The 19,538-nt window shown below is 40.9% G+C and overlaps 1 protein-coding gene across 3 annotated transcripts; it reads left to right on the forward strand.

The window, feature by feature from the left end:
- The first annotated feature begins 278 nt into the window (after window positions 1–278).
- Window positions 279–19,163, forward strand: cyld (cylindromatosis (turban tumor syndrome)). Of its 3 annotated transcripts, XM_084541982.1 has the most exons (17): window positions 279–694; window positions 1,629–2,171; window positions 3,848–4,159; window positions 5,821–5,926; window positions 6,798–6,899; window positions 7,466–7,582; window positions 10,280–10,668; window positions 12,236–12,401; window positions 12,492–12,633; window positions 13,100–13,222; window positions 13,470–13,561; window positions 13,894–13,960; window positions 14,537–14,669; window positions 15,413–15,521; window positions 15,755–15,873; window positions 16,229–16,445; window positions 16,786–19,163. In XM_084541982.1, exons 2-17 carry the CDS (start codon window positions 1,680–1,682, stop codon window positions 16,968–16,970), a joined length of 2,871 nt encoding a protein of 956 aa, XP_084398108.1. In that variant the 5' UTR covers window positions 279–694; window positions 1,629–1,679; the 3' UTR covers window positions 16,971–19,163. The 3 variants fall into 3 exon arrangements, with proteins under 3 accessions (XP_084398108.1, XP_084398109.1, XP_084398110.1); XM_084541983.1 differs by lacking the exon at window positions 7,466–7,582; XM_084541984.1 differs by lacking the exons at window positions 6,798–6,899; window positions 7,466–7,582.
- Window positions 19,164–19,538: the final 375 nt, after the last annotated feature.

Consider the following 19,538-nt stretch of genomic DNA (forward strand, 5'->3'; position numbering starts at 1 on the left):
CCTAAATATAATACTCTATAATAGTATATAGCACATTTACGGAAGACTATGTGCATAATAAGCATTGAAAACAGTCTCATCTTGTTTCAAACAAGTAATATTTTGACTTTATCTCATATTTTATAATTACTTCTTTCATTTTAGTAAATATTCTGTACCAATTACTTTCATCTACTAAAGCCTGCAAATGACAAGACATCATCATCTGGTGTGGAAGCTACACTTCAACCTAACTACCATCCTTGGGAAAACCCCACAGAGCGGGGCTTGGTTATTGACACAGCAAACAGCCAATCAGCGCCTGAGGACGAAACGAATGGCCAATGTCTATGAGAGAGCGCAAGAACGTCACACATCAAGTTTAAGGAGGTCGTCTCCTGTAAATAATATATCTCATAGATGTAGCGATACACTGTGTTATTTCACGAATTTCTCATGGAGAACTGATTCTATTAAATGCTGTTCGCATACCTTAGAGGATGGCAGTCCTCTGCCAGCCTGCTTGCTGTTGACCAGCTCGCTAGGCTAACTTTAGCGTGATACTTAGCTGGTTAGGACGCTAGCATTAGCTAGCCGTTGAGCTAATCAGAGGTTATAACGGGAGGAATCTATCTTGTTCCAGAGACCTCTGTCTAATTGGATGGGCAGAATGACAGCTGCCTGGATCCTCTAACTGAACCGACACGTATCAAAGGTAAGGTGTCCGTGTCGTTGGCATTAAACGTAAATGACCATTTGGTGGATTTTTAGCTGACGGTATGGTAGCCACTTCCCTCTCTTAAAGGGCCTGTGACTGACAGCTTCTGCCTGGTGACACGCCGCTGCTGTGGTTGTCAAGGGAAATCTTAATTTAAACGAGTCATAATGTCGTTTTGTGGTTCTCATCCGTAAGACCACGCTAAATAAATGCCATATGTGGTCAAGCGCTAGCCCATGTCAAGTTGAAATTACTTTCAGTTTTATGCCTGTATTGTGACTTAAGCCTGTACCCGGCATAACCCATGACAATATTAATGTTTATAGTTCCATAATGAAAATAGCAACAATTTATCAAAGTTAATGCTGTAAAACCAGCTCATACTGTTTGCTTGAATGACGGATGTAAGGGAAGTGTGGGTTCTTGACTGTGTCGGCTGGCTCAAAATCATATCTGAGGTGTGATCAGGGGAAATCCACTGGTCTGCTATTAGTCTACCCTGAGTGTCAGAGTAAGTCAACCGTCTACTTACGGTCTATTTTTAGTACATTCAAATCAGTAAATATGAGTAATGTCACACGAGGTCCTGATAAAACTAAGGGTGCTGCACAGGAATGACTGAAGCGGGACAATGCAAAGCCAGAGAAACCACAACAAGGCTTGTGGAGTAAAGATCAGTCATCAGTTAAGTAAATCTTACAGCTTCTATTTGAAGTTATTTTATATTGAGGTCACCGTCCGTATTCAGAAAATACTCACCTTAGCCTCAGTGCTGTTGGTGTTATTTATTCATTTTTTTGACCATAGGTCTTCACGTGTCATATCATGTGTGATGCAGCACATTTTGCTTGCTTATTTCTATATGCATTCACATAGGAAGCTTAAATCTCTTTTTAAGAGTTGCATATTTTTGTGTTTTGTTTTACCTCAGACCACAGGTCAAGCTTGCCTTGACGTTGGACCTCGTGCCTAGCATGCAGCCATGAGCTCTGCCCTGTGGAGCCAGGAGAAGCCCAGTGGGGGCTTCAGGGAGGACTGGCGCTTCTACATGGTCGTGAAGGAGTGTACGGTGGAAAAGCCTCCCCAGAAGACCCTGAGGATCCCCCGTGGCAGTCTTGGTCAGGCCTGCCAGGAGCGCAACAGCTTGGGGAGAACGCTGCCGCCATGTAAAGGCAAGAAAAGTCTTCGCATTCTGGACCAGACCAACGTGGTGCTGAGCCTGGATGAACGGGATGTCCTGGAGTTGGACGAGAAGCTGGCTGAGCTGCTGTTTCCCATTACCAACTGTGAGGAGCGATACGCCCTTCTCTGCAACACATCGAGGCTAGAGCGGGTCCGTGACATTGACTGTGGTTCCAAGGTGCGCGTCCAGCTGCGCTCTGGGGATGAACCTCTGCCCGGTGTGGTCCGCTTCAAAGGCTCGCTGCTCCCAGACAGAGCCCTCTCTGGAATCTGGTTCGGAGTGGAATTGCTGGTGAGTCTTATGTCTTTATTTTGGAAATGGTGGCTGCTTTGTAACGTGTTTTATCAGCGTTGTTTAAGCTCAATTTAAATGAAACAAATTTCAGGCTTAAAAACAGAAAGTGCTCCCTTAAAACTGATTGAGGTTTGTTTTACAATACCATGATGAAAAGAAGCGCACCAACGAGAGAACAGAGTTTAAACTTCCACTACAACCACAGCTCAGAAACGGTGTGCAGCTGTGGAACCAGAACTAAAATTAAGACCAGCCACCACCACATCAGTGAGCAAACTGTTATTAATGGCACAATGGTATGATGGTTGCAAACCAGTTATCAGATGAGAACATGATGTAGTTACTTTTAGATTGTAAACAACTAAAAACAAAAGAAGCACGCATGAACTGGATCTAGTTATTTTTAAATTTAAACTTAGTTGGCTCAATGAATATATATATATATATCTCGATATATTGGAAGAGGTGACAAATTTATATTGTTGCCACATTGCCAGCTCTTTAGTCTTGCAACTGACCAGTACTCCGGCAGATGGATATGGTTTTCCTCACAACAAGGCACACTCAAAGCTTCTGTCTTTATTTACTAGACGTAAACAGAAATACAGCCATTTGAACAGTTTCCAATACAGAGAAAGAAGTTTGTGGTTGGAGTGTGAGAATGCTAGTTTAGGCTCAATGGATTTTGGACGTATCTGAGCACCCAACAAAAAGAAATAAAAAGTCTGTACTTCCCCAGATTCCTTTCACACTAAGGTCTACTTGCTTTTTAGCTTTTTATAAGTAGTAGTGACAAGTTTGACGTTAAATTGAAATCTTAAATTTCACTGAAAATGCAAGATAAAATGAAGTATACTGCATGCTGTACTGTATACTTTCATACTTAGATGTTAGGTAACTCCTTTTTATCATTAATTAGGTTATTGTTATTACGCAGATTTGAAGTTTATTGAAATTTTTAACTTAACGTCAAGGACAGAAACTGAAACTTATTTTAGTGATAGCTGAACAAAAGCTAAAGTGTTATGACAGTCCTGAATGTAAGCAGATACGGACGACATTTTAGTTCTGTTCCCTTTATCTCAACGCTAAATCTGAGCTCTTGATGTTTTCCCATTCATTCTGGACGGTATGTACAATACAGTAAGTAACAAAACACAAAGGATTGCTTATCGTAGCACAATGTTGTTGTTATTCTACTGAGTCCAGCTGTAGTCTTCTTGAGTGGGCTGATGGAGCTGAAGCATTCAATCTGTTGCTCTGTATAAATGCCACAGTTAGCACATATGCCAGTGATAAAATTCTGATTTCTTGCTCCCAACCAGATAGAGATCACCATTATTTCTAGACAGACTATTTTCTAGTTCAGCAGCATCTCTTCTAAAAAGCCTACGTATGAGAAAAATGCTCAGTGTTTTATGACTGGTATGACTTGTGAGAGCAGTGTCTGTGCTAGACATTTTTGGATGTGTTCATCATAGCACTAAGTCAAGTCATATTCCTGCTGCAGTAATCGATCAGATGCTCTCACAGCGCCAGTTGACTTCCCTTCACTGTAGAAGGCTGAGCAAGCAGACTTTGCAACTTGCCCTCCTTATTATGACAATAGTTGCTTATCCCTCTTGTTCTGCCTCCCTCTCTAAGTTTGTCTTTCCTCCACTTTGCTGTCCCAGGAGGAGGGTCGGGGCCAGGGCTTCACGGAGGGCTCCTACCAGGGCCGGCAGCTGTTCCGCTGTGAGGATGAGTGCGGCGTGTTTGTGGCCCTTGACAAGCTTGAACTCTGGGAGGATGAAGATGACGAAGCCTTGGGCGAGCTTGAGGTGGACAACGTCAATCTGGTGGAAGAGGAACAGGACTTTCCTCCACTGGAGATCAACTCCAGGGTCCTGGTGCAAACGAGGGAGGGACCTGAGAGAGGCACTATCATATTTTGTGACCTGCTGCCAGGCAATGAGAGCCTGGGGTACTATGTGGGAGTTGACATGGTAAGTATGGCTCTCATAAAATAGGCTATCGTACATCTACACAGGTATATCAACAAGTAGTGAATCACACTAAAAATTCATCGACCTAATACTGCTCGGGGTTCACAACTACTGATCAGATGAAATAAGCAAATTGATCACCTTGTATAGGCAGTGTGATGTTTTTCACAGAGTTCTTGTAGCATACTGACTAAACATTTAAACAGTCCTTTGAAGAAATAAATGATAACGGAAATATCTGGACTTCTCTTGCCAGTTAGAAGAAAATGAAGATCTAAGGCTGCGTGTTTAATGAGACTTCTTTGTACAGCAGTGCAACTTTTGCCACTGACTCCCCCTTTTGCCTGTGTTACAGTAGTCAGATACCTGACGTGATTAATTAGACAACATGTTATTATATTAATTCCTTATGGAAAGGAATATGCTTACTCGCTTGCTTGTATGCCACTTTTTACACCCTGTTGTTGTCGGTGAGCTTTAGAAGAAGCTTTAAATTGACTGGCCAAACTTGCTGGAGAACCTGCCGTTTGTAAAAAATACAAAAGAACGCGTCCAGCCAGTCATTTTATTTGACTGTTCTGGGCTGCTGTAGAAACATGGTGGAACAGAATCGGAATACTTTATTAATCCTTCTGTGAAATTGTTTTGTTGCTTGGCGGGCCTTAGTGAAAGTAAATTTGATGACCTCATTCTAAGCAAGCATACAGTGATTCCTAATTACAATTGATTGATCCAATAAATCCTACTTACTCAACTTTTAAACACATCTTATTCACTGATGTCTAGGGCACGCCTTTGTTGTCATCTGTGTTCTGCCATTCATTGTGATTTAACTGAAATGTTCTTACCTGGCCAGTCTCTCATTTGCATTCAACTAGATTGCCGTTTCTTATAAAGTGAGGGGATGTCACTGTTTTTAGATTTAAATCATCAGATTTAATATATCTGTCTCACTCTTACTGTGCTCTTGTTTTCCTTATTTCCCCGTGCATGTTGAAGGAACATGCCTTGTTGCCTTGGATCACAGTATCTGGTATCTATGACTACCGTTGTCAGGCGGGAGTGGTATTGTAGCCATAGCGAGATTGAAACACATAACTGAGGCATTTGACTGCTGATCGTAAGCAGCAGCACCAACAGCAGCCGCAGCAGCAGCCCACTCAGTGCATCTGAACCTCCCACACAAAGGCAAGACAGTCACGCGGGGAGTGAGGTAGAGACTTAGTGCTGTATGACCCAACAACATGGCAAGGGGCCAGCAGGCAGCTGAGGAGAGCCCACTGCTCTGCCTCACTCTGCGTCCAGCCTCGCCCTAGCTAGTGGCACTAGCCTCAAGCGTATCCTAGATTATCCCTCTGGAGCAGAATCTGGGAACTCCAACTAAAGAAAGAAGAATAGTGTGGTTGTGCTTTCAGAGAATGTGGAGTTTTCACAGGGGAGGACTTGAGGCGCAAGATCTGCCGCTAAGTTGGAGAAGATGAGATGAGCAGTTTGGATTACCACAACACAGAGGATCACGCTCAAGCAGCAAGACAATAGAGCTTGTTAATCATTAAAAAAAAATTGTGGAAGTAGCACGTGTGGCACCAACTTAATGAGTGTTACAGTGATGAAGACTTCCTGAGAGGGTCACAAGGTTATCATGTCTCCAACTCTTTCAGGACAATCCTATTGGGGACTGGGATGGTGTGTTTGACGGGAAGCTCTTGTGTAATTTTGCCAGTTTGGAGCACACTCGACTCGTCCCCATCTGTGACGTAATGCCAGGTGAGTCATCTAACTTTTGTCCCCGTTTCTGCATCATGGCTTTGTCGCCAAATTGTGCGCGTTTTCTGAAATCATTCAGATGGACCAACGCAGAGCTCCTTTCTGAGCATTCAGAGTTTGTGTTTTGGTTCCAGCAGGAACAGAGAGCCTTTTGTGTTGATGGCTCACTTGTTTTTGAAAGTCAAGTGAGATACTCTGTCTCTTTGTTCTCCACAGCGGCATATTGATTTGTTTATGTGTGCTGCTGCCACCTCTCTGACTATTCAGACTTGCATTCAGGAAACTGAAGACTGACATTGTTAATTTAGCGAATTTGTCACCTCTTCCAAATTTGTCCCTTCCTTAATCACTCTCTGGACTGGCAACATGAAGTAAATGTTATCTCTAAGTAGAGGTTATTACTAAACTAAATGTTCTACTCATAGGTTCCTAATCTGTCAGGTTTTTATAGTAGACAATGACAATTGTCCTTTTCAAACTATGCAGAGTGCAATACGAGAGACATAAAGGGAACTTTAGGTTATGTGCTTGCAGTTAAATTAAGCATAAAAACAAATGCAGAACCTTCCATATGTAGTGCATAGTGTGTCTCTGTGTTGTATGACAATAAACAGGCAATAGTCATACATTCCAGCTATGTGTCCTATAGCTAAATAAACTAAAACAAAGTCTTGGCACTTGTTACTATATGTAATATGTTAAGCAAACTACAGAGACAGCCTGACAAGCAAAAAGGAAAATGATAGAAGGTCAGTGTAGACTTGACTTTTGTAGATTTTGCTAGTGGGCTGTGGAAGACATTTACTGTATGGTAGGTTATCATGACAGGGGTGTTGTGCCTCTAATGTGGATGTATTTCTGGGCTGTACAGAATATTCCATGCAGGACCAAAGGCTGCAAAAGCACAGTTTTGCCCCCAGAGGCACCAACAGTGACAAGTCGTCCTCTGGACAAAGCAAACCAAAGACCAAAGGTACTGCACCGTTGTTACGATACAAGGCTAGTGATGATAATTCTTAAAGGGGCATTCCATCCAAATAGTCTTGTTGTGGTTTTAAAAAATATAAAAAGCTGAACTTTGTTTTGAAGATTTCGGCTTCTTTTTTTCAAATTCTAAATATTTTTAACGGATGTCTTTTTCTTCTCAAAATGAATCAGCTTTTTTTGAAACTTGTAATGATTTAGGCAGAAGAGTGAAAAGTAATAACCGGTACAGCACTTCTGGTGGAAACCCCCTTTAAAAAGAGAAATAACACAGGCCTTGCTTATCTCCATTTAATGTAAAATTGGAGGAATTCCTGTAACAGCTCTATAAATTTGACGTGAATGCAATGTTTCTCTACTGTGATTTATCTGGTTTCGGTTTTTCTTTCCATTTCTAAAGGAATCTTTTTCTTGGGATTTTCTGCGCTTTAAGTTTCCCCCGTGGTTCACTTTTCAAACATGGCGACAAAGCATCTCAGAATTGTACAGTGCGCACTGTGTGCTTATCTCTGTGTGTGTGTGTGTGTGTTTCTCCTGTACTTTTATTATTTACAGGATTAGGTCACCAGTGTGGCAGTAGAAGCAAGTCTGAATTTTACTATACTTTAAATGGCAGCTCTCTTGATCCCCCAACCCAGTCCAAATCCAAAAGCACATGGTACATTGATGAAGGTAAAATTTAAAAAAAGTGGGCACTCATGGGATGTCAACCATCTTACCGGCAAGCTCCTGTTCACAACAAGCTACGTACTAATCTGTTTTACCAAGGCACATTTTTAAAGGTGCTGTAATAAACTTACATTGGCATGGTCAATGGTTCCATTCCTACTGGACTACCTCTGCATTAAATATACACTCTGGTACTGTAGGTTCTAAATAAGTGTCCTCCAGATGCGCCATACGATATGGTGTGAATACTTTTAGCATTTGGTATAGCTGCAAACCTGCTTCTCCCATCTGCTAAAACATGCAGCACATAGTTATTATGTTTTTTTCATCAAGTGAGGTTTTGAATTTTTACTCCTGACAGCTGTAAAAAGTAAATGATGAGAGTTTATAATAATATCTAATACATGAGAAACATATTCTCAAGATTTAACTTCCTTTGATTCTTTTAATGCCACACAGCGTCTCATAGTTATAACCTCTATGATATCACTCAGATATTTTATTATGAGTTCTAAGCAATTACCCACAGTCAGAAACTATGCAGGAAACCATCCATCTGGATTACTACACATCACATTGTTGAGATGACCGAGCTTCCTTTATCCTTTAAGCAGCAACTAAATGGAGCTGCAGTTCTGAGGCTGGTTGCCTCCTGGTTACGCCATGCTGGCTAATACGAGAAATACCACCAACACGCATCTATGTGCAAAAATAGTTTTCAGTAGGTTACAAAGGAGCTCCACGTTCCATTTACTAGAATGTACATGTATTTATATATGTATATATATGCATATTTTAAATTTGCCTTCCATAAGGAATTCAGTAGATAGATAGATAGATAGATAGATAGATAGATAGATAGATAGTTACTTGGAGACATGGAGGGGCTGCATATTGGCACAGTCTCTCTGAGTTGTTGTGGAGTGAAACTAGAAAAGGAAGTGACTAAATGACTAAAATCCTCCAGAAAACAGTACCAGAGTGTTTGAGAATTGAGAATTGAGAACTGAGAAATCTGATAAAATGCTAAAATGTACTCTAGTCTGTAAGGAGAGTGAAGCCAGTTGTTATAAGATTCTCGTAGCAACTACGAAAAGGTAGTTACTATGCAGCAAAATGTATGGCCCAAACTTGGTTTGCATTAGAGTAGAAACACCATCAGTAGGTTGTTGCAGTAGCTTGCTATAAAGACCTTTCCACTGGTCTTGTCCTTCATCACCATTTTAGTGGAATGTTGTACCTGCATGGAGTAATAGGTGTTGCTAAAAGCTTTTAATAATGCTCAGTGCTGCAAATGACTGATAAACTGGTTGCTGTCTTTGTTTTTTGCTGCCAATGCATTTAAAAGATTCAAATTTGTGTTACACTTTTTGCAGGCCAAAGCATTAGTAAAAGACTTGACGCTGGTGTCAGTATTGACCGACTTGGTCTGCTCATCATCTCATTGTTTTTGTGTTCCCCATGGTGTAGGGACACAAGTTGGGTTTCTGTTGTTGTTGTTCTTGTTGGTGTTTATAAATCTCTACTGTCAAAATGAAAACTGATTGTACAATATAGCAATGATTGTGGTGTTGCCATCTGCCATAACAAAACAGAAAACTAGAGAGCGTGCAGTACTATTTCAAGGCTAATTCATGACATCTCACTTACTCTTTGTGTTGCTGAAATTAGGAGGTCAGTCATAAATGGCTGGCATGTTGTTTTCACAACTGCTTACTCATCCTGTGAATGTGTAAGCATTTTCATCTGTCTCAGGGTCACCTTCCACATTTTGGGCTATTTTTATGGTGCTGGTGCTTTCATATCTTTTATTAAGTCAGCATACATGTCTACAAATTCCTGTGGTTCTTTCACTGAATAAGCGATTCGATTGTGGGCACACAAGCTTAAAGGTGAAGTCAATAGTTCATGTTATTTATCATGAGAGTTTAGTCAGCACTTTTGATATTGTTGTGTGTATTTTAATTGCAGTATTATTATCTATCATCTTTAAGAATTCCAAACTGATTACAGACATATTTGGAGTATATCTTAGGGGTCAATGGACAGTCGGTTAATTTGAAGTATATTTAGTTTGTCATTTCATTTTGAATTTAAACATTATGAATGCGGATGGAACGAAATCTAACTACTCGCTTCTGTGGAAGCTGGCGGGTAAGATTCCAGTTTTTAACTTTTAAGTAGTTTGTTCAGTGATTTGTATAAATAGTGTTATGTTCAGAGCAGTGTCAGATGTTGAGTTAAAGGAATATTATTATAATGTTCTCCAGCTTTAACTTTAACAAAGAGTATGTACAGTAGGTATTGACTGAAGTGTACTGGTACGCATGGAATTCCTCTGTTATAGTCCTGGCTGACTAATGTACCTGGGCTTCAGTATTTTTAAAGGTTTGATTGGACATTTCAGAGCACCTACCAGACATTACACCTCAACTGAGGACTTTTTCACGCTTAACCAGTTACGGAAACTTGTTTCTTCAGGAATAAACAAATACTTTGTTATTATACGTTACTGCTGTGTATACATGGACTCTAATATTCCCCTAATAATCAGAATATTATTGCAATTTAACCACCTCAGTTGGGAAGGGGTTCTTTAAACCTCCATAATCCTTTGTGCTTGTCGGAAAAGTTACATTCAAGAAATCCTACATAATATAAATAGACATTAAGTTCTGGTTTCTGGTTTCTCTCCTGCAGTTGGGGAGGACCCCGCCAAGTCACTTACTGACACTCCCCCTGACTTCAACCAGTCCTCCCCGCCCTCCAGAGCCCCGCCCTCCACCTCGTTGTCCAGCGACAACAAGTTCCACTCGCTGCCCTTCAGCCTGAACCGCAAGACGGGGCCCATTGACAACATAAGCCAAGGGCCTCTCTCCCTCTCCGTCCAGTCGGTGATGGGAGAGCAGCCCGAGCCACCGTCACCTGCAGCGCCCCCCTCGCCACGGCCTCCGACGCCTCCCAGAGGACAGCCAGGTTTGGAGGTGGGCTCTCTGGTGGAAGTGAAGGAGAACCCCCCTCTGTGTGGTGTCATCCGTTGGGTGGGTCTGCCTCCTGGCCTACTGGAACCTTTGGCTGGTCTGGAGCTGGTGAGACAACACAGTAGTGTAAAATTAGGTAGATTTAGACTTTGGTATATGTATGTGGAGAAACAAAAAATATATATCAGAAATCAGTACATCAACAGCGTAAGTAATACTTCCTCTTGTCATACTGAGACACTTGTGTATCCGTATTTTCTGAAACGTCAAATTAAAGAGCAATAAACACAGATGTTTATAAGCACTACAATGACTGAACACATATTCCTGAGATAACTTGTCTGCCACTGCATTCTTGAGTACAGTACTCCTATTGTTAAGGAAATTCAAGTACAAATATAATTGAAGTAAAACCAGGAAGTGGGTACACATTTTGAAGCAAAATAACATTTAAAATCTTAAACAATAAATTGCAGGCTTGTAACTCGAATGGTATACGGTATTACTTACTCTATTTGGAGGTATACACAAGAAGGAATTATTCCAGGAAGTACACTTGTGGACAGTTTTAGTTTGCTAAATGCTAATCCATTATACACTCCACTGTACATTGTGTAAACGTGTCAGTAAAACATCAGCAGAAGGCAATAACTTCATGTAGAGCAAAACAGCAACTTGAAAGGTAGAGAGACTTATTTAACTTCATTGTTAACTTAGTTACGGTGATGGAGGCTGCATAAATAGCAGGAGGATACACCTTCAGATGCCTAATTTGTAGCCACAGGGCTTATAGTAGTTTGCTACTTTTCGTAGTCTACTGTCAACTTCCTGAAATCAGATACAGTTATCCAATCCAGGGACAGGGACGCACATTTTGAAAGACATACAGGCCTGTACGAAGAGATCATATATTCTGAATATCCGATATTCAGATAGCATCTTATCATATCAAAAACCTTATAGTCCTGTCTCTTTAAACATAAAAAGGCACAAATTTCATTGTAGTTTTTATCTTCAGATATTAGTTTTAGCTTGTCAACATCACATCTTGGTCATCAGTGTTTCGTTAACGTAATAAACACTGGTTCTGCAAGTTAAGTGGACTAGAAAAAGCTGTGCATATCTTAAGTTTACTGGAGTAGTGAACTTTGTCTGGTCAAAACCTTGTGGAATGGAAGTGATTTACCAAGCAAGCACCAAGCACTTTATTATGTTCAGCTGAATTACATCTTGTAGTAAACACGTCACATCTGGTTTCTTTGCAAAAGCTACTATTAATATGACAATATTAGCATGTGGTTTTATGGGGTTTTTTTGGCCTTTGACTATTTCCGAGCACCAGCCAGTGACTTCCTGGATTTTCTGTCGATTGCTTGTCAACCTCAGGGAAGTCACTGCATCCAGCAAAAGAGTGAACAAGCGTGCTTTCCCAAATGTTTCCTATTAACACAGTGGTCTATTAGCATTTTTCTGTTAACGGTTTGTTAAGCACATTTCACACAGATGTGGGTAAAATACAACAAATCCGTCACGAAAAGGTTAATGACCGTTGACACAATTTTTGATCAGGCAGTCCAAATACTTATGCACTTGGAGGAAGGCAAATAAATTTTACTGTGTCCATATGCATTATATTGCAGTAATTACATCACATGATCTGGACATTCTCCTCCAGGAAGAAGAGTGTCCTGGTTGCACTGATGGGACATTTAAAGGCACGCGGTATTTCACCTGTCCACCCAAAAAGGCCCTGTTTGTGAAGCTCAAGTGCTGCCGACCCGACTCCCGATTTCCATCCCTGCACCACTCCTCCAACCCGATAGAGCGGTGCAACTCCATTGGTGAGTAAAGAGGAGGTGCATGAATGATTAAGTTAACAGTTAATCCCAAAAGGATGTGTTTTAACACTTGTTCTGTGTGTGTTTTTGCAGCATTTGGGGGCTACCTGAGTGAGGTAGTACACGAGAACACGCCTCCACGCACAGAAAACGATGGTCTCGATGTCATGGTGGGAAAAAAGAAAGGCATTCAGGGCCACTACAACTCCTGCTACCTGGATTCAACCCTCTTCTGGTCAGTATTCAACAGTAAATACTTTTTCAGCTTCAGTGAAGGGCCTTTTCTATGAATGTCTGTGGACTTCAGTCATATTGATTGACTATACAGAGTTTCATCAGCCAGCAGTTCTGTGTTTGCCCTGAGGCAGAGTCTTATTAGTAAACTAATTTGACTTTGACCACTGGCTCTGACACTAGGATGTGTTCCAGCTGTGAACTGGCTGCTGGATACTTGTGCCTCTCTTGTTTCTGCCAACAGAGCCAAAGGCTTTTTGAAGTTTAGTTTCAAATTTGGCCACTCCAGGGACAGAACGGGGGAATCCAGTCTAAGGGTTTTCCTCATAAAGTGTGTTCTAAAACCAATACTTGAACAAAATGAAATGTTTTTTACCATGAGGTGAACATCAGACATTATCATCAACTGTATGTCAGTTAAATAATAAATTAATTACAAATTATTTGTTGTATATTGTGCTCTGCAGTCTTTTCTCCTTCAGTTCTGTACTGGACACGGTTCTGCTGAGGCCACGATCAAAGACTGACGTTGAGTATTATAGAGAAACCCAAGAGCTGTTACGCACAGAGATAGTTAACCCCCTCCGCATGTAAGTCTTGATATATATACACCCATACACACACACCCACACACAGGTGCACATTTCTGACTTACACACAACTAAGCGCACAAATGTTAAAGCAAAGAAATGAAACGAAGAAAACAGTGTTACTTCTACTTTAATCAATAAACTGTCAAGTTTCATGTCACGCAATTTGCACTAGCAGATGTAATCTCACTGAAACCATATTTGGATTTTTAACTAGCACATAACTTCCTCTGTCTTTGTCCTCCAGACATGGTTATGTTTGTGCCACTAAAGTGATGAAGCTCCGGAGGATTCTGGAGAAAGTAGAAGCTGCCTCTGGTTTTACCTCTGAAGAGAAAGGTGGGACAATAAGACTGGCTATTGGTTTTTCAAAATCTTCTCATAGTTGTTCTCATACTTGTGGTCATACTCATGGGTTTGCATTGATAATGTCGATTATGAAGATCGTCTCAACATATTTGCACTGTCGGTGCTTTCTTGTTATGTTAATATGAGCTCCTATTATGACACAAAGGAAAGCAACACACTGCTACAAGTCATGAGAAACGAAACGAAAATACTGTTTTAATGTGGTACACACAATCATTCACATTCATAGTTTCAACAGTTTATGGTAGCATATGTGCAGGAATGTTACCACAAATCTCATTTTAGTATATTTTGTACTACAGATCCCGAGGAGTTCCTTAATATCCTTTTTCATCACATACTGAGGGTGGATCCATTGCTTAAACTAAGGTAAGGGCCAGCTGGCTTTTATAAAAAAACACAAAATCTTCCATGGCTGCATGTGCTCTTATTGCCCAAAGGCTCAAAAGAGAAATATGCACTTGATCTAGCAATGATCTGTTATTAATTCTGAAACGGTCAACTTTGTAGGATAATTTTAGTTAGCAAAACAGATCCACGGGAATGTCTGAAACAGTCCCTGATTGTCTGTGTACTGCCGCATTACCAAATGTAGTTTAAAACACATCACTGCTAAACCACAGTCACCCCAGCCCTGTCTAAATTTGTAATATGTAAATTTAAGCAGACGCACAAAAGGTTTCACTTGTGCTACAGTGCTTACTCAAGAGGTTTCACTGCGGACAGTGTGGACAGTTTTGTTATTCTATTTTTCCGTGTCAATCTTTAACGGGTCAGGGCGCTGCATGTCATCATTTGTGCCCTCTGTTAACAGTACAGATGTCATCTAAAGTGGCTAATCTGAAGCATGTACCTGCCTTAGAAAGAATACTTAAAGTTGTAAGTTGTTTATTTAGGTTATTTGGTTACTCTGAAAAGTCTTATACAAAGCCTGTTGTTTTCTAGGTCAGCAGGTCAGAAGGTCCAGGACTGTTACTTTTACCAGATCTTCATGGATAAGAAGGACAAAGTCGGCGTTCCCACCATCCAGCAACTTCTGGAATGGTCCTTCATCAACAGCGACCTAAAGTTTGCAGAGGTAACTTTTATTTGGTTCAAACTTTACTTTCAAACTGAACTTTCAAACAAGTTAGCATGATTTAAGTATATTAGATATTTGGTACAGTCACTGCCAAGTGACAAGTGTGTGCATATATTGTGCTGCCTAAAATTTAGACTCTGTGTTCTCTGTATAATTACCCTATGGGCAAAATTATTTAACATTCTACAGTTGTACAAAAATACTAAGAACATTGTGTTAAATTTTAAAATTCAAATGAATATGGGAAAAAAAAATAACAGGATATCATATGTGCTTAATAGTGTCATTAACAGGTATCACATTTCATATTGGTATATATCAGCAGGTCACAGTGCATGTTTGCTTAGCTGTTTTGGGTATTGGTTATGAGAAGATGATGAAGAAAAAGTAATAGAAGTATGCACCTTTTAATTTCTATACACCTGTAATATTTAATGTACATCCACATTTTCTGTGTCTCTTCAGTGTAAACACACAGAAATCGCTTCCTTCATATGTTCACTGTTACTCACAGAAGCTCAATGATCAATCCAGAAAGCAGTTTTTGTAACTACAAATACTGTACTGTATGTTAGTCATTGTTCTCATCATCTCTTTTTACTTTTGAATACTTAACATAACTTGATGTTCTCAGTTTTCAGTTCTTATGTGCACTGAGCTTTTCCAGTATGTCCGGACTGCTTTGTTGACGACTCCATACGTTTTCTATTTCTCTATTTTTCCTGACTCCCTGGCTCCAGGCTCCCTCCTGCCTTATCATCCAGATGCCCCGCTTTGGCAAGGACTTCAAAATGTTCAACAAGATTTTCCCCTCCTTAGAGTTAGACATCACAGACCTTCTTGAAGACAGTGAGTTGTAGCTACATTTTCTGTTTTTTTCCTGTCAGTAAGTACGACGTGCCGATCAATGGTGATTCAGAGCTGTGTGGCATTTGGTAATGAAATTCCTCTGAGTTGTCACTGCAGCTCAGCTGTGATGAAGGAGCCAATTTCTTGCTTTCCAACCTGCTCTTAACTTTTTAGGGAACTTCACTTCTGTACAGTGTGTCAGCAGTGATAAAGGTTTGTGTGTTATTATCCAGCTCCGAGGGAATGCCGGATCTGCGGAGGCCTGGCTCTCTATGAGTGCCGAGACTGTTACGAGGATGGGGACATCACAGCGGGCAAGATTAAACAGTTCTGCGAAAAGTGCAATACACAGGTAAACAACAGAGGGCATTATTGCAACATCAGTCCAACAAAAAAACAAGTTGTAAAGTCTGTGTGAGGATCATCCATTTGGTGGCGCCAAATCCAAAGGAATCATACTCTATCAGCGTTGGACTTGTTCTGCAGATGACTGGCTTCTACTGTAGATTGTAACACATGGTTTCACAGCCAGTGCATTTATTGAAGTTATTTTGCATTGATATCTGCATTGCCTTATGGCTCCTGAAAGGCTTTTCTTTCATGTGATCTCCAAAACAACAACTTGTTTACAATATTTATTTTATCCTTAATAGGACACAGAAACTAAAGGTGTGTGTGATGGTGTATATCTGCTTCCACTGATTTAGGTCCACCTCCATCCGAGGAGGAAAGCCCATCGACACGGCAAACTGTCTGTCCCCAAGGAGCTACAAGAAGGCACGGGGCGCCAGGGCAGTTTTCCTCGCCAGAGGATGGAGCTGTTCGCCGTGCTGTGCATCGAAACCAGTCACTACGTGGCCTTCGTCAAGTACGGCAGCGCAGATTCGGCCTGGCTCTTCTTTGACAGCATGGCTGACCGTGATGGTTGGTGTCGTGGCTTTTTTGATGCTGGAGTTATTGTCAAACTTTGAAATGAAGTTGCGAAGTTTAATTCTGTAGCATTGTATTGACTTTGAAATGTGGTGTGCCTATTTTTCCTATGACATCCAACCCAGAAAGCTGCAGAAATGAATTGACTGTTTATACATTTAATCAATGAATTGTTTGTTTAAATAGAAAATAGTTCATGAAGCCTATAAAACAATTCCGTTTAGAGTGTAGTCATCTGCTATTTTAAACACTAAGTATTAGTTGTGATTAACACACCGTAGGCTTGGCAGTGTCCATTGTGTTACTTCTAATGACCTTGCTGGTGGTTTTGCAGGAGGGCAGAATGGATTCAACATCCCGCAGGTGTCTCCCTGTCCGGAGGTGGAAGCCTACCTGAAAATGACCCCAGAGGAACTGCACACCCTGGATCCCAAGAGCATCCAAGGCCAGGCTCGACGTCTGCTGTGCGATGCCTACATGTGCATGTACCAGAGCCCAACCATGAGCCTGTACAAGTAGTGTCCTCTTCCCGAACGACTACCCCTTCACCCCTGCCCCTCAGTCACTCCACTTCCCTCTCCCCCCAGGCAGGTGATTCCCAGAAAGACCAAAAAAAAACAAAAACTAAACAAAAAGCAGAATGGCTGCCTGCCAGCAAGGGGCGCTGTCCAGAGTTAACCCTCTCAACACCACCTCTCCTCTATGCCTGCCCATTTCTGGAGCCGAGAGAGATGGCAGAGAGGGGGAGAAGCCTATTTGCACTGTGCATTAGTTGAAGTGTTGTGTTCTTCATGTAGTCCTATGTAGCTTCCCTGTGTCTCACAGCTGAGCATTGGTGGTGGAAAAATGGAGCAAAGGTAGGCATTATGAAGATTCACTCCCTGTTCAGGGAGGATGGAGAAGAGGGGTGGAAGGGCATAATGTGTCGCAGTGGCTGACAAAACAAGTGCAACAAAAACAAAATGAGGTAGTGGGAGGACCTTGCTCACCTCATTTATCTTGAGAAAAGAGGAGTCCTGCTTTTCTTAATCACTGTAAAAGATGGGAGCTTTCCATAACGCACATTAAGGAAGCAAAGCAGTGCGCAAATCCTCATCCAAGCTCTGTGTACTCTTCTAAAAACTTGTGTAAAATCTCTCGGTAGCATAGATTTCTCCAGGTAGTAACATCAGCAGTATAGATGTCAACCTAGTGTGCAGTTGCATTAAGATCAGAGTATTCTGCTCCTTGTGAACCGGTTTGCATATTTTCCCATCACACTGTGTAAATGTCTTTACAGTATATGTTCTGCAGAAACAGATGTAGCCATTGTAAAAGTCTCACGTTTTACTGCATTACTCCTCAACCGATGCTGCACTTTTCATTCCGTCCCAAACTGGACCTATCAGGAAACATTTAGGTTTCGCTTTTTACTTTTTTTTTTCTCTCTCTCCCATTAGAAGTCACCCTGAGTGCTAATTTGTTGGTTGGGAGACATCAGAGTTTTGTGTTTCAGAATACAAATTTGCTCCTCGGCTGTAGCTGTAAAGAATGGTCTGCATTGCTAATGCAGAGTAGATGCCAGATAAATGCATAAAGGGAGACTAGTACAATGGCTCCTGTTGTAAAGCTGGTTGGTGGAGCACTCCATGCATTTGTAGGGTCAATGAGGTGAAATCCTGGAAAAGTCTGGCGGCTACCTTTTAAGGTAAGAGTGTGTGATGTGAAGAGTTTGTAATGCAGTGTTTTTTAAGCCTTTCACTCATTGTGTTGATGAGTAAATTATATTTTGTGTTTACATCCTTTTTTTTTTTTTTTTTTTCCTCTGGAGAAGCAAGTATTGACTCTTGCTGCCTTTCATGAAAGTGACACGCAATTTTTTTTTTTTCCAGCCAGGCACCAGGCAACTAAACAATTGTGATCAATTATTTTTATTATTATTATTATTTATTCTACTCTAATCATATTACCAGCTCATACGTCCCTTTTTGAGAAGCTGAAACGGGGCTGATGATACCTTAAGTTTTGGATACTCCCTGTCCTCTTTCACTGTATATTGTGGTGAGTTATCGTCTCATAGTAACTACTGAATGTTAATGGTGACACATTGAACAGTTAACAAAGAAGAGGAAATGAAGAGGCACAAGGCTGGTAACCTTGGGGCATCATATATATGTATTCACTGGGGGAAAAAACGAGAAATGGAAAAAAAAAATCATAAATACAGTCCTTGATTTCATCATATTCCGGTTTTACAGAATACCAAAAGCAAACCAATAAAGTAATTGTTGGTTTTCATATATCACACAATTGCATAAAATAACAATATACTACAGATGTGAGCATCAGCATTATATATTTTTTCCTAAATTGAATCACAGCTTAAAGGTGGCTTTAGTTGTGAGTATAAAGTAAATGTGTACGGGCGTTTTATAAATTCCTTTCCACCCGACCACTTCCGTCCCGTGGTCGTTTCCACTGTCGCAGGGATTCTGACAGAGGACCTTCCTGTGTGAACTCTTTCTGCACTGCTGGAGCTTGTCACTGACTGGCGCCTTGTTCTCTACGAGAGAAGTCTCAGAACAGACGATGGGATTTCAAGTTTTTTTTTTTTTTTTGTTTGTTTTTTTGTTCTGTTGCATCTGTACAGTGTAGACATATGTAACGGGTGGAAAATTAATGTCAGTGATGTTCCTGTAAATGTTAACTAAATAAAGCCCATTTTGAAGGCTACGCGACACGTTGTGAGTGCATTTGAGAGTGTGAGAGCGCGCTGAGGTGGCAGATGTTATGTATTGAGGGAATCATCTGCAGATGCTTCGGTCTTTGGGTGTGGGATCGGATTCAGATCGGGTGTGTTTCTGGGTTGGCGTCTCAGCCATTCACTCATGAAGGTCTTTGAATATAGTCTCAATAATATTTTTTTCTGAAAGTATCTTGGTGTGTTAATCAGTAGCCTTGAAGCAGTGATGTTCAACTGTACTCCAGGTTGTTTCAGTATGTTGCAACATTTCTGTTACGTATGTGAACAGCCATTTTCAGTTTACCCTAAAACCCAAATGTACGTTCCTAACCTTTTTGTTTTATGTAGACTATACAAATTGCCTC

Source organism: Chelon labrosus (assembly GCF_963514085.1).
Source record: "Chelon labrosus genome assembly, chromosome: 3".
In the NCBI taxonomy this organism is placed as follows: Eukaryota; Metazoa; Chordata; class Actinopteri; order Mugiliformes; family Mugilidae; genus Chelon; species Chelon labrosus.

Coding starts and splice junctions, on each gene's coding strand:
- cyld (XM_084541982.1), top strand. CDS start 1,680: ATGAGCTCTGCCCTGTGGAGCCAGGAGAAGCCCAGTGGGGGCTTCAGG. Junction 6,900..7,465: donor AAGCAAACCAAAGACCAAAG/GTACTGCACCGT, acceptor TATTATTTACAG/GATTAGGTCACCAGTGTGGC. Junction 13,961..14,536: donor GATCCATTGCTTAAACTAAG/GTAAGGGCCAGC, acceptor GTTGTTTTCTAG/GTCAGCAGGTCAGAAGGTCC.